Raw genomic sequence first — 15,802 nt, 5'->3', positions numbered from 1 at the left:
AAGTAGTAACGATTGGTTCTCCTGTTTGATGCAGGGATGCTTCCCTTGGTGGAAAACTCTTTGTTTCCCAAAGCATCTTTCTTCATAAATTCATTGTCTTGCTGAATATCACTACGCTGTTCTCCGCTGTATACCCATGTTCAGAAGCTTCCTGCCACTTCCAGTAGGATGTTTCAGAAATTAACAATACCTCTTTAAAATTACAAATTGCCTTTCAGCTCCTTGTTTCTAACTTTTTAGTTCTTTTTTTGATACAATGTTGTATTTCCATTAGAGCTGATACAGCAAACACTTAAAAAAAAACACCCAAAAAACTCTAACCCAACCCCAAACTTAAAGACAAATCAATCCCCACACTCCAGGGACGAAAGATCATTTTCTACCTATTGTATTTTCCCTGCACCACTGATACCTTCATCACGAACACTAATAACATGGCCAAACAACAGGGTTTCTAAAATTGTATCATCTAGATCTAGCTTTTATTTCTTTCTTGCTTTTAATACTTGCAATGATGGAAGATCTTATATAAGTCTAACTAAATTAATGGGAATGCAATATTAATAGCAAGAAGTTTAATGTTGACATAATTTCATTCAGGCGCAGAACACCACCACACAGCTAAGTATCCAAAATTCCTTCGGGCCAATTTAAACCATTTATTTCCAACATATATTAATGAAACACCTCTAAATGGCAGTATTTCCATTAATTAGTTCTGTTATCCAGGAAGTCTTAAAAGTATTTAGAGGAGAAATTAGTGAAGGATATATGCAATCTTTTAAAATGTACAGAAAACCTGTATACAAAATTTCTTCAATTTTTGGTTACAATACCACCTTGTTTATCAACAGAAATATGTTTTACAGACTTCTGTGGAATTAAAAACTTTAAGACCCTTTAGTCTCAGCAATAAATCTCTGCAGAAGTTATTTATAAATTACAGCCATAATTATGACTACTTTTTGTAGCCATCTTCAGCATTTTTGTTATCTTTAAGAGACAGCATGATACTAAAGAAACAGCCCCAAACCCACCAATTCCTTACTTACTTTTTTGTACTATTACTGGAAATCTACACCTTGAAAATACGTATTTGTTGTGGCAGAAGAAAAGACTGATTATCGCTCTAGTTACTTCAGTACTCACCACCATAATTAAGTGACTTCTCAGAAAATTTTAGGTGGATGGGAATCAGAGCAGGCTGTAGTAACTTTAATAGGTGTCGCCAGGTATAAGAATGGAACTAACGTCAACTTCTGAGTAAAACTGAAGTTTAGTTATTTCAATTTTTGCTTTTTCCTTGCCTGAAACTCTTCAGTTTTATTTTTGACAGATTTTATTAGCATTGATAAAGCAGGATCTATGCCTTTCTTAGCAACATCTCCTTTCTTTGCCATCTTGTTCTCCTGCCCCTTGCTTGCCTCCTTAAGATCTCGCTCCTTTTCTTCTCTTCGGCGAGCTTTTTCTTCCAAGATCTTTTCTACTGCTTTTGTCTTCTTGAAATTTGGATCTGAAGGATCCAAATTGAACAGGGGAGAAGTAAACATGGCTTGGAATCTTGTGTCAGCAACATTTACCTGAAGGGAGAAAAGGAGTATTTATTTTAGATAACTTTTACCCATGATAGCAAAGCTTTCAAACACAGTAAAATACGAGCTGCTTAGGGAGTCATAGCTCGTGAGATTGTTCACCATTCCTGGAAGTGCTCCAGTCACAGAATCCCAGCGAGTGTGAGGTGAAGAGCCAGAAGATTGGTAAAACAGAGAAGTGAACACTTGTACAAATCCTGTACGTGCCTCTATTGGCAGACCAAGGAAAGGTTCGTTGTCAAGAACCAACCGGGGCAAAAGCAGCAGTGGATAACCATCAGAACAAACACACCAAGGAGTATATTAGGCAACAAGATGTACAAGGCCTTGCATAAATAGCACCTTGTTGCCTTACACAGAGTTTAAGTCTGTTTCCTTCAACACTGTGTCAGTATATTTCTTGCTTTTTGAAAACAACCTTGAACTCCCTGAAAATGTATATCTAGCTCTTCTCCTTCAGAGTAGGGGAGGAGAAGGATATGAAAAAAACAAAATTGTCCTGAAAATAATTGATATTAACAACGGTTCTAGCTGAGCCTTAAAATCAGGAGTATACCATTACCTGGAAGTCATCTTCTAGTAATTCTTTCTTCTTCATTAAGAGTTTCTTTTTCCTCTTGCTCAAATTCTGTTGTTCTACAATCTTTTTATAATTAAAATGTTTTCTGGCGTCATCCTCATCATCCATCATAAGTAGGGCCATTTCAGCCTGTTACAAAATAAGATAGTCCATGTACACAATGAAATTAAGTTTCCTACAACAAATGTAACAACTCATTAATGAAGTCTGTATGAGCTGACACACACATAAATGAGTTCAAACAGGGTTGTCAGGGCAGTATTATTCCATCCATAAGAATGTTCTTTTAACAGTTAACATATAGAAGTTGATTTCCTTTTTATTAGATATAAAATAAATGCAAATACCCACATTCAACTTTCAAACATACTAATAATATAATCTGGAAATTGCACACTATAACTTTGAAATCACAATTTTATATTGATATCTATACAGCAAAATAAAAATTAACATGTAAGAATTCAATAAATTATTTAGCTAACTTGTCCTGAGGAAGAATGAAAAACAAGCATGCAATACCAAACAACTCAGTCTTCAAAGTTAAAAGTCTACAGGACAATTTTTTGACACACAGATATTTCATACAGTGCTGACGTTAGGGGTAAATGTTGAGCACCACGCAACATGAAAACTTACTGTGGCAGCTTTAAAGCCAGAGGGACTATCAGCTCAACCAGTATGACTTCTGTGCCCTCACATTTCAGTGCTGCCTATCCCTGCTGTGTTCAACTGTCCCAGAAAGGTAGCCTGGTGTAATCTTAAAGACATCAAGTCATGTGCCACCTACCATTTTTCTTGTGTAGTTCTTGTTCCAACAGCTCTCGCTATTAAAATTATACAATTCTATTCTATTGCCATCCTATGGAATTCAGTAGTTCCACTCACAAACATAGCAAATATTTACAGAATTCAGGCAATGCAACATCTGTAATTCTTAACATCTTAAACCACTTTACCTTCTGTCTTTCAACTTCATCTTCATCTTCTGAGGTACTTTCAACAGATTCTGGCTTCTTCTTTACACCTGAGTGCAAATATAATATATGATTAAACATGTTTATTCAAGTTTATTCATGATAACATAATTTACTGATGAATAGAACCTCTAAGTGCATCTCATTTTCTTGTAATCAATACTTAAGTGTCAGATGCCGGAAAAAGGCTGAAAAGTTAAGAAAAGCCAGCTAGACCTAAAGCAATAACAATCCACTGAATATTTGTTTCAGGAGGCAGCAATATTCCAATGGCATAAACAAATCAACAACAAAGAACAGTTAGAAAAAATGGGTTTACTGTGTTTTTCATAGAGCCATAGAGAGAAGTATCACAACAGTGCAGGCAAGCACATGACATCACTCCACTCCCAGGGTGTTTTAAAGAGATATTAGCTTATATACTTATAAATGTAATTGAAGTGTTCTGCAGTTCTCATATTGCTCGTTCTTTCTACTTAAGTAGACAACAAAGTACATACTTTAGAATAAATGGCAAATGTGCACCTCTTCTCTGTACCCAGAATACAAGTCCGGCAGATGAGTAAGAATTCATCAGTTAAAAAAAAAAAAAAAAAAAGAAAAAGAAAAAAGAAAAAAAAAAAGAAAGGGAAAAACAGTTCTAGCACTAAAAACCCTCACAAAAAAGACCTGAACAAAATCAAGGTAATTAAAATATGAGTGACTATTCAGATCGAATACTCTTCTGATGAAGCTCTCTTACTCTCTCAGAATTTACTTTAGATACGCAGCGCTGATTAGGCAGACATAATGGATAGTAACAGCATAAGACATTAGTCAAACATAACTTTTAATGAAAACAGATCCATTTATAAATCCTACAAAATCAAATTACTCTCTTTGGAATGCCTGTAGATCTTGATCAAGAAGGAGCAGGAAAAGCAGAAGGTTTCCTGACCTGAACCACATACTCTGACCTTTGAGCTTGGAATTACATTCCCAGGCAATTTATTACAGTCCACTGGGGGTACTCTTAAGGAAGGTATTTGGCTCCATTTTGTTAAGCCAGATTTGTAGTCAGACTAGAAGTACAAACATGCCAGAAAAACGTCAAGTTATATCACTAAGTATACTCTGGAACAGGACACGTTTCTTGAAGTACATTTTTTCTCCTTTGACTATTCTCTTGACTATTTCTAAATGGATTCCAAGCTGGAAATGGATTTCTAGAAGAAACAAACCACCAGCACCAAAAAATAAACTATCCAGATGCACAATGTCATCAGCTTAAGAACTGTTGATTTAGTAGTTCCAGAAAATGTGCAGGAAAATCAGATACAGACATAATATTGTTAACCTAACCTGCACAATTTATGTTAATATGTAGAAGGGAGAAATAAATGTCTTATGTAAGACTTCAACAACTATGAAATCTTTTGTATCTTCCCAGAACTGGCTAAACTACAGAAAAGGAATCAGAGGTATGAATTGGAGACAACTGTTCTAGAAGCTAAATCAGTAAATCCCTTTGCCTTTCCACCCATGCCCCACAGAAGGGGCCCTCAAGTCATCTTCCTTCATCTTTCACTATATGTAGAATCACAGAATTGAAGATAGTTTAGCTTTATGCCTTCAAAGACTTCTGTTGCTGCAGATGGAGGTGAACCAGGAACTAGTATTAAACTAAGCTCTTTTCCATGAAAATCAATCAATCAATCAATCAGTCTTTCTTACTATGACACTATGCAACTAATAAAACCAGCTTGGGGCCTAAAAATCACACTTAGCACTAAAAATTCTCCATCAGACTGAAAACAGTTCCGAATTCACAAATGCATCATTTTCTATCTTTTTTAACATACTCCTGACACAGCGCCTCTTCCCACATACATTCTGGAAGTACCCCCCCACCATTTTTGCACACTTAGGAATGTAAAACCTATGATAAAAGGCTTTCCCAAACGACTGCAAAACCTCCGATTTCCCCTAGTACCTAATCCCCACTGCCATCTTTAAAACAGATTTGTTCCGCCTTACAGCAGCAGACACTTGTCTTCAATGCTATGCGAATGTGATAGCTGCCACCAGCCAGTGAAAAAGCTTCAAGTCTCTGCTGCAACCCCCCCTCAGGCTGCCACTCAGCTCTTTCTCAGCTCAAGAATCCAGTCTGCAACATTCATTTTGCACATCAACTTTCCAGTGCTAACAGTAAAAGCTAATCACAGTTTTGATATTTCAAACACAGAGATCGACCCCAGACCAAAAACTTCTCTCACAAGACCTCTTACCTGTCTCATTCAGAAGCCTGAAAGTTGGTCTCAAAAGCCTTGCAAAGACAGACAGTAAATAAATCAGTAACACAGCTGAGACCTTTATCTTCCCAGTACAGGTTCTACAACTGTACTAAGCTTTTGCTGTTAACCTCTTAATGTCCCCGCAGTCGTACCGCTACCATCTAGCATTAAGAAACCATCAATTCTTACATATATCAATAAATTAGACCATCAGAAGGCATCAAAAGGTTTGGAACCTATAGGAGTTATTCCTCAAAGAACGATCAATAGAAAGTATGTTTAATAGTCTATAAAGTGTTCTGCAACTGCTGAGTGAACTCCAAAAGCAGGACATTGCTCCCATGTTAATGAGCAATTACACTATTCAGTTATTAATCTTCCAACACTTCAAGCTACAAAAGTCGTTCTATCTTACACGAACCTGTTCTGAGACCCTGCAGAAACAGATGCAGTAAGACTGAAACTGGCCAGGCCAAATGAAGCTGTGCAACACTTTTTGAAATAGGTGCATCCATGTAAAACGAGTAACAAACTATTCTTTTTCTTGATAATATCAAACTAGAATCAAGCTTCTGCAATGCAACATCGAGGCTCATATAGATGAAGCATTTTACATTTTAGCTTGTGGTACTATTGAAAATCCACAGAGGCACTATGCACAGATGAAAACTTTGTGCAAAGCAACCACTGTCATGAATTTCATGAGTGCTAATTTGCACACACCTGCACCCTGTGCAGACTCTCTTTGGGCATAGCAGGAACAAAGAATTTGCTCTACCTTGCCTCTCCCAAGAGGAAGCATCTACAGTACAAGAATCACTGCCTGCTTTACAAACAGTTCTCAAAAACAAAGACAAACCTGATGAATACACACTCGAGTAGACTTCCCATAATTTCCAGTTTTCAAATTTGTGAGGCCCTTTGTCTAACAGCTTCTTACACTCTTTCATTTGCCTAAGCTTGACAAAAACTTAATTTATACAAGACCCATACACACTATGGTCAACAAGTGAATCCAGCAAGGGAGCAAATACACCACTGCAAAACCCTAACAGTACTACTGCGTCCTCCCAGTTTCTGCACTGGTCCACCTGAGTCGTGAGCATATCCCAAAGTCACATGCTTCTTCAGCATAATCTAAGATCATCTGACAGTCAGTTTAAGGGACAAATTTCAATTTTTCAGGGGAATTGTGGAAGGCTTATGAAAAATTACAGTCATTCAAGTTGTATACTGTCTGTACCCTAGATAGAAAATTGGCAGAGTTACAGCCTAGTTCAAAGAAGATTGCAACCCATTTTCCCCAACTGGATAAGCTAGCTGTGCTTAAAAGCAACCCCAGCTATGAGACAGGCTGTTCTGGGTAAACTTGGTGAAAGCCAGACAAAATTGTGCTGTGTAATCATTGTTAAAATGTCAACTGGCTTGCAGCCAGCCACTGTACTCTCCCTTTAAAACCTCTGCAGGGCTAGCCACATTCTGGTTTTCTCCTGTTTCTCAGCAGATTATCAGTAATCTTGCAGAAAAAAGCTTCACTTTCTTAACCTTTACGTCTATTATACTATGCTCAAAGACTCCAGGAACACTAAAAGCCTATCCTCCAGACAAGAATCTGCAGATAAGACTGTTCTCTGCCGAGCCCCTCCATGACACAAAGAACTACTTATATAATGCAGAAGAAAACATTATTTCAGAGATTTTACATAGAACGTTGAAACATCCATTATTAATATGAGAGTACTTACACGATCTTGTTATTAAAGAAAAATTAAAAAAGGGGTGGAAGGAATGGCATCTTTACAGTGAGTTCTGAAAAAAAACTATATACAACTTGCCAGGATAGCATGGCAGAAAACAGCATTGCATGACACCTTAAATTGCACTATTTTCTGTAAAACATGGGTAGGACTTACCCTACTGTTTGGTACTTCTGACTATTAACACATACATATAAGCACAGTAAGACACAAAGTCGTCTAGGTTTTGCTTTTGAATTATTTATTTTCTCCTAATACAAACTTCAAACCACCACGACAGAAGAAGCCTATGCCGACTGGTATCAAATTAACAGTAATGTATTCTGTTTAAATGGAACTTTGATCTGCACTGCTACGTTGAAAGAAAACCCAATGAAAACAACAGACTGGTAATATTTGTAAATCTGTTGCTACCTTTTTTGTGTTTGATTGCTTGTTTTCTTTCTTCTCCCCCCCCTCCCTCTTTTTTCTTCTTTTAATATACAATAGCATGGAACACCCTTAGGTTTAGGCTCCCAAAAGCACGGAAAGCCAGCTCACTTTAAGCCTTACGCTTACTGATTATCCCTACCTTAGGATTTTAACCAGCAAAATCACACTCAAAATAAATTTACTATTACCACAGCAAAAGCTAACTTAAACATCAGACTAAAAAGCTTGTAAAAAAAGTATCCTAAAAATCTAAACTGGACAAGTTATTTCCTAAAATATTACATTTTACTGTTTGGGCTTCTAGGTAGCCAGAGTACACTAGTAAAAACATGTATGAGTGTAACAGAAAAGAAATTTGATTTCTTCTGAAAGACAACTTTGTTTATGATGCAAAAACATCTGACATTTTTGCAACGGACCCAAACTTCACAGGGACCCATATATATCTGGCTCCTCCTATATAAAAGGAAACAGGCTTCAAAGGCAATCAGGTTCTTTTCTTTGGAATATTTAGGGGTGCAGATGGTCAGTTTGTTTTTAACAGCCATCCCCAGAATTTGGCTACATAATGTTCTCTGGTGAAAGCTAAAAGAACAATGTTCCCTACCATTCCACACACCACAATATGCATAATTTCACAAGCACAGCAGCTGCAAATGGCACCTACGGAAATGGCACCTAGTTTATTTCATTCTGAACATGCTATTTCTGCATTTACTCTATCCCAACTTGTTTTGAAAGCTCATTATTTGAAGAAAGGGCAGACATATTCCAGTGGTCACCTGTCTTGACCCACCTGTTTTCTCAAGTTCTTCAGCAAAATATGGATCGTTGAGATCAACATCAGATGGAAGCTCATCTTCACTCTGTTCTCTCTCAGCAGTAGCCTGTAACAAAGCACAAACATTACTTCAATCAACATATATACTACTTAAGTTTCACTGCAATTAGATGTTCCTTCTGTTAGTAACTATGAAGATGAAAACTGAAATACTGTATGCTGAACATCATAAAACTACAATACACTAAAAATAGCTAGTAAAGACAAATCAACAATTTAAAAGTCTGTTTCACAGACTGAAAGCTTTTTATGTACCTGAAGAAGGGCTACTTGTATATTCCAAGAATCTTTATTAGATGTACCCACTAACTGTGATGCACTACCTAACCATACCAGCACATTACAGGATCACAGCATTGTTATGTCCTTACTTTATGTTCCACAAAAGCTCTACTTACTTGAGCAAGGAGCTTCATTTTCTGCTCCAAAAGTCAAAAAGACTGACTTCGGATTTAAAAGAAAGTATGTTATTACTGGAAGTACTCTGTTGTACACCTTGCCCCTTGACTCAAAATTATCAGACTAAACAAGAATACTATGCTAGCAAAAGTTGCTCTACTACCTAACTGTGCTACTTACTCTATTCAGAGCACTCATTTTCTGTAAGGTTTAGGAAGTTACTCAGCACATGCCAGTTAAAACTAACTGGAATGCACAGTGTAACTCGAGCCACAGATATTGCTCTTAAAAACATTCTTCTGCAACACGAATTACAGAGTAATTTAAGAATTTAGGGAAGCTAGATTCTGTATGCTACATGTTTGGTTTTTTTCTAGCAGATGCACAAACATTTAATTTATCTGCCTATTTCTGCACATTACTGCCACAGGAGTCAGTTACTTCACAATTACCTTCTGCGTGTGGAAAGATGAAGCAGCAGCAATTTTCACATTCCTATAGGACCATTTTGTTATTCACACAGAACTATTTACCAAATTCTCTTGCAATTTGAAATTTGAATAGTTCTTTGTGGCTATCAGTTCTTTGACGTTACACTTTTGGGAAACAAGTTTGTATCATTTTAGGCCAAAAATTCCCCAAGTAACAGTTACCATAACAACTCTGAACTGATAGGCGTAAAGGAGCAAAAAGACCCTTCCTAATGCATTCAAAAATGTAAATTAAAAACCAAATGCTGTTATGAGTCATTTATCTTCAAAGCAAGAGGCAGATAAAACAAATTTTGTGTAAGCATACATATGATCAGTAGTATCCTGCATATCCTTTTGCTCTAAGATTGATGAGGCACTCTCGGTCTCTCCACATGAGTGACCACTGCATATTCTAACCTTAAAACAGTACTGGAAGCTATCCAACTTTTTTAGCTTACCTAAACCAAACAATAACAGCAACTTAGGAAAACAAACAACTCCCCTCAAGCGGCCAATGCAAACATTACCTTTCTCTTTTTTTTTAGAATTCTTTTTTCTTTCTTCTTCTCTAGATATTTTTGCCATGGAGTTAGGTTATCCTTTCCTTCCAACCTGTTTTTGACCTTTTCTTCAGCAGTTTCTTTAAGGCCTAAACCAAAAAAAAGTATAAGTTAAAGAAATTATACGAATCTGATTGGTTTTTAAAAAATTAACTGCTTCCTCCTTTGTAAAATAATAATCTAGTTTTTCTTTAATGAGTCTGTGAAAACAACAAATATTGCTTAAAACAACATCTTTATAAATAAGATCACTTTACAGGATGTGTTTTTCCAAATGACACATTCCTTCAGTATATACAACACTCAGAAGAAGAGCTTGCTCATGTGATATCTGATTCCCAAGACTCCTGCTATTCCTCAGAAAGGTCTCCCCTCCAGACATTAGACTGTGTAATCTATAGATGTCACTTTTTGAGGATGAGTACCACAATTAAAAAAAAAACAAAAAACAACAACAGACATATACAGAGCCCTTATATTTAATGTACCTTCCTATACTTAGTTAAGACTCACAAAACCGCTTTGAATACAGTCCAGTCATTCCCATTTTTTGTGCACGGCAAAACAAAGTACAAAAGATGAAGTGACTTGACAACAATTCTGAAATGTTAAATCACTATCAGAATAATATAGGGTCATCTCACAGCTGGCTTAGCTGGTGCTGTCCATTTCACACAGAGATTATCTGTTGTTGCTCTATCAGTATGCCTTGCTCACGTGATAAAGCTTCTGTATTTAGCATCTCCATTGCTGAAACACTGCCTCTGTAATACTACTATAACAATGGTGCAGTATCTCTGATGGCCAGTGTATTTTTCATCCATCATTGTAAAAGAGAACAATAAGCTATTCTTTGAATAAATTAAAACTAAAAATAAATCCACAGCTAGAAAGCGCAGAAAAACCATAAATAAAAAACCCCAATATTTTCTTGCATTATGTACTAATGTCATGATATGCATTAAGTTAAACTAGGCAGGCTATTTTCAAGTCATCTGGCCTTTTAAAGCTACTTAGTACCAGTCTGCTTTAACAACAGAAAACCATGTAAAATTAAAACCAGGACATACCCAGCACAACAGTAAACCTAGATTCAGAGTCAATGCTTAAGGTAAATAGCCTTTTTAAAAAAAATAAATAAAAAATTTGTTAACAAGAAGCAGATTAAGAGCACAGTCTACTTGAAAGATATCAGTCTCTCAAAGAAACAAACAAAATCTGAAATGTTTTACGTTATCACAGATCACCAGCTCATACTGTAATAACTCAAGAACAAAACAAAACAAAAGCCAGCAGCAAGAGAAATAAACCATCCTCTTACTTACTTAGCACACCAAGTTACCTAAAGCAATTTTTATACTTAGCAGCTATGTGAACTGAAAGATTGAAGGAGGAGAGTACCATTCTCTCACCAGATTCAGTGAGAAACAGTAACTATCAGACCATTAGCTCAGATCTGCACCTCTTCCATACCCTTTTGTTGTGAGCATGGTGTAAGAGAAGCCCTCAACTTTCTGGTTCTGACCTATCAAGAGCTGGGAAAGTGGCTACGTTTCTGAAGGAAGTTTCCTCTTTACTTTCAGAGCATGACAGTTTTCTGAGGGTCCTAGAAAAGTAAACCTCATAGAAGTGCAATATATCTGGCTCTACATGATTCTCACATAACAGGATCAGACAAGTAAGTCTGGATATGCCAATTAGGTTTACATTAAATTCCATAATTTAGCACAGACTGCCACAGTTACAATGCCTAGCACTTAAAGCTGCATGCACAAATATATCGTAACTTTCAATTTAGCCTTTTTGCAAATATGCATTCTGAGTTTATCACATGATCCCATTTTACCTTTTCCAGAGTATCTTAACCATTTGACCTGTAGATTGCAAACACGTAACTACTCAATATTTTGTGATACTGTTTAATGTATAGCTAAGTTACTGAAATACACAGCAAAATTACCAAACAGAATTGAACCCTTCTCTAGAAACAGAATGGAGTTTTCTATATTATGTATCATTACAGTATTCAATGGTACAAAACATCACCTTAAAAAAGAATCCATTAAGTAACTGGAGCATCCCTATTTGACATCTAGAATATTTAAATCCAGAATAAGTACTTTATTTAAAAGCAATCTTCACTTTTTGGTGAAAAATTCCATACGCTTCAGGAATGCTTTTTCAAAAAGTCTTCAGATCACACAGCACTTGGATGTTATGAGAACAAATACTGATTTCAGATGCAGCCTATACACTTTCAGCTTCTTCTTCACAAGATGGACACTTGCAAAAGCAAAATTTCACCACGCAAAGAGATTTACTGACTTGCCTTGCAACACACTGGAGCAGAATTCAGTGGCAGAAAGACAGAATCCACTTCCCTGGCAGGAGGCAACAGCCTGAGCAATGAAGTATTTTTCTCCTACCTGCAATTCCTTGTATCATTCACTACACTGGTTTTTTTTTTAACTTCTGTAACAAATGAGTCAGACATCCTATAGTTAACATCCTCTTTTATGGCATGACTGATGGGATCTTGGGAGCGTGTAGGAATCATGTTTCTCCTTCCCCCTCCAAGTCTGATGTTTGCTGTCTCTTCCCCAATTCTACTTGTTCTAATTGTCTCTCTTCAGCATCCCCTTCTTACCATCCCAGTCCAGCTCTCACCTAACCAAATCCTACTCTCCCATCCCTCATACCAGTTTTATTGCTTGGAAATTATACTTGGACCTCCCCAGATGCCCTAGCCTAGATCCCCTTCTTTCTCCCAACTCCCAGGTTTCTCAGTTGGCCAGTCCCCACTCCTCAACATTCCTTCCAGCTCTCCTCAGTAAAAAAGGAGCTGAAAACAGAGTTCATCATGGAAAAAATGGGCAGCTTTCAGGGACAGTTCTACCAGTCCTCAGAAAATCAGGCAGAACATTTTTCTGAAAAACTGCAAACACCAATTCCTGTTCTTGCGCTTGTCAACACTCCAAAAATAATTCAAAGGCTGGGGAGCTGGTTACAACATGTCTGAAACACAAAGTGTGGACAAGATCTAAAATCATATTAAACTATGCCTTTTAGGAAGAAAAAAGTAGAGAAAAAAATATGAAGTGTCCTTCCACTATCCCGTGAAGAAGCCAGGATTAACAGTAAGTGGCAAACCGTTACAACCACAAAAACTGGGTACTACACCAGCAAATAAATGCAGAGCCACAATAAAGGAAGGATATTGTATAGGTTCACTAAAAACGTGCCGCTAAGAAACCCTCTGTATTCATACAACAAAACCAAATATTTAGTTATTTCCAACTGTACACCTCTTCATCTCCAAACAAAAGCAGAGTCATCAGCTTCCCAGAAACTGAACTACTATTACTTTGCATATTGTTCTGCATACTTTTGTGGAAAAAATTACTGGCCAGGTAGCAACCTTGCAGATTCTCTCTGAAGACAGTAAATACTGAATTAAAAAAAAATACATGTCACATCTCCAGAAAAAAAAGAAAAAAAAAAAGAAAAAAAAAAAAAAGACCCAAAATCGCAAAGGGGGTTACAAGATTTCTGATTTATTTGCCTGGAAAATGGAATCATTTGATCCATCTGGCACAGAAGGACTTGGAGGAAAATACAGCCCTTTCTTGTGGTATTTGGCAGTCTCATGAAAGGCATTAGAGTTTCTCCACAGATTAGAATGGCTTAGGAACTACTGTCCAGACCACTTCCCGAGAAGAAGAGAGTATTTAAGTGGTCAAAAGGCTTTTGATTGCAGAAGGGGAAAGGAATTGTCTACTTTAGGTGGAATTATTAACTGGCCATAGAAAAGGCTAATTTATGCCCTTATTGATATCATATTTTTTTAGACTAAATCAATCATACTAATTGTATTTAATCTTCACAAATAGGGACCAAGAAAAGGGGAAAAGGGTCATCTATGAGCATACAACTAAATCATACCTGAGCTAAAGGATTAGAAGTGTGATAAATACTACAACAAACCCAAGTGTACTGCTTCTCTGACTGGTGGGAGAGGGGGGGAGGGTAAGCAGGGCAGAATTTTTGCTTCTCTACACACTTAGTTTTGAAAACTTTCGGAAGTTTTAACAGCATGCAATGTCACAATTACTGGAAGCTAAGAGGATACTTCTCTGTTCTCAGGAAATCTAAATGAGCAAATTCATCTTGCACATCATGTCTTACCAGAAAAAAGAATTAACTTGTTGCAGGTAGCTAAAAGGAATAGCAGACAAATATTCTGATAACATTAGAATTTGTCACCCCTGAAGATATGACATCTTAAGACAGTTTTCCTAACATACTGCTAACTGCCTGAAAAGAAAACATGACACTTAGCAGCTGTCAAGTGCGAAGAACTACAGTGCTGAGCCCCTGCACAGCTGAGTACACACTGCTTCGTGGTGCGAGAGGTAAGACTGCTTCAGTCAGAGGACACACTAAGCAATGATACGGATTCGAGATATATATTCCATATGAGCATTTTTGTGCTCCATATAGTCTGTAACAACATACAGTTGGGGTTTACTATGCACTTTACAGAGACATGATTGCCTGCTATTCTGCTTCTGATGAAAACAGATTTTATACTTTCCTTTAAGCCTAGCTAAATATTTACATCTCATTCGTCCCAAAGGAAGAATATTTAAGTCCAATGAAAAAAAAAAAACCAACGAAAAAAACTGTATGAAAGACTGGCTGAATATCATCAAGAAAGGCAGTTGTGGTCTTCTCCCTCTTCACCTTCTAAAGGGAGCTTTGGGAGTTGGATAAGGATGCGCAGTAATTGTTGCTCAAATCAGATATGATTAAGAAAACAGATGGATGCTTAAATATAACACTGATTTTGTGCCTAAAAGAAACAGACCAAAGAGAGTTGGAACGACAGCTAATTTATTTTTGCTGGCACCATGGTTTATTTAAAACTATTATGATTCAAGAATAACTGAATCATTCACAAAGTATGCTTTCTATAACCATGTGTAAATATTTGCGCCAAAACTCAAAATTTTAAATTAATTCAGTTCTCTGCCTTTCAATTGAAAAACTTCCTACATTTAACTGTTGTAACTCTCTGTATATGAAACATTTGGGCAGGAAAAAGACTTTGCAGTAAGTCAAGCAGATTAAGGCATAGCCTGATAATAAAAATATTTCAACAGACATAAACCAGTTCCGAAAAAATTAAGGAGTCTTAAGAGATTATAAAAGAGCCTATTTTTTAATTCCCAGAATGCTCCCACTGAACATAATTAAATTGTTTTGGAACTTAAATAAGCACATTTCTTCAAGAAAAAAAATAACAATTAATGCACTTCTCTCCTGTAGGAAAGCACAGCCTCAACTGTGTATATATTGCCAGAGCTATAAACTACTGTTCAGCATGTGATGACTTGGGGGGGGGGGGGGGGGAAAGAGAGAAAAAATATTAAAATCTCCCTTTCAGGTATACAGGACCTCCTCTCCAAATGGTGCCTGAAATCAGGAACAGCTAAAGTGTTCCCATACATTAGACTCAAAAACAAAGTTATGACACTGGTCTTCGCTTTTAGTACTTGTGTTTTGGGCAAAACTGTATTTCAGGGACTAATAGCTAGTAGTGGTTTGACTGACCTCATGGAGGTGAACAGTCTAACTAGCAAAGGCAAGTAAACACTTCTATGATTTCCAGAACCTCTGCTCTTTGATAATATTCTAAATTTTCAGGGTAAGAAATGAGGAAGCAGTAACATATACTGCTAAGTCATAGTTGCTAAACTGACATCAAATACTATACCAATGTCAACTTCTTTGTGCACACGTTCATATTCAACTCATCATTACATGAACAAATCTGACCCAGCGCACAGACATTCAACTGACTCTAGACAAAGGCAGTCATATTTATCAGGATAGGGTTTTTTTTTGTTTGTTTGGGT

At 36.8% G+C, this 15,802-nt stretch overlaps 1 protein-coding gene across 3 annotated transcripts in view; it reads right to left on the bottom strand.

Moving 5' to 3' along the window:
• Window positions 1–635: 635 nt before the first annotated feature.
• Window positions 636–15,802, bottom strand: part of ESF1 (ESF1 nucleolar pre-rRNA processing protein homolog) — a 34,929-nt gene continuing 19,762 nt past the window's right edge. For all 3 annotated transcript variants that reach the window (XM_056357005.1, XM_056357004.1, XM_056357003.1), the window contains 5 exons: window positions 9,852–9,973; window positions 8,408–8,498; window positions 3,132–3,199; window positions 2,155–2,301; window positions 636–1,580 (listed from right to left, as the gene is read on the bottom strand). In XM_056357005.1, coding sequence (XP_056212980.1) covers window positions 1,281–1,580; window positions 2,155–2,301; window positions 3,132–3,199; window positions 8,408–8,498; window positions 9,852–9,973 — 728 coding nt within the window. In that variant the 3' untranslated portion in view covers window positions 636–1,280. The remainder of the gene's footprint in view (window positions 1,581–2,154; window positions 2,302–3,131; window positions 3,200–8,407; window positions 8,499–9,851; window positions 9,974–15,802) is intronic.

The sequence above is a fragment of the Falco biarmicus genome, chromosome 12 (assembly GCF_023638135.1).
Source record: "Falco biarmicus isolate bFalBia1 chromosome 12, bFalBia1.pri, whole genome shotgun sequence".
Lineage (NCBI taxonomy): Eukaryota > Metazoa > Chordata > Aves > Falconiformes > Falconidae > Falco > Falco biarmicus.
This window is presented reverse-complemented; position numbering and strand designations above follow the sequence as displayed.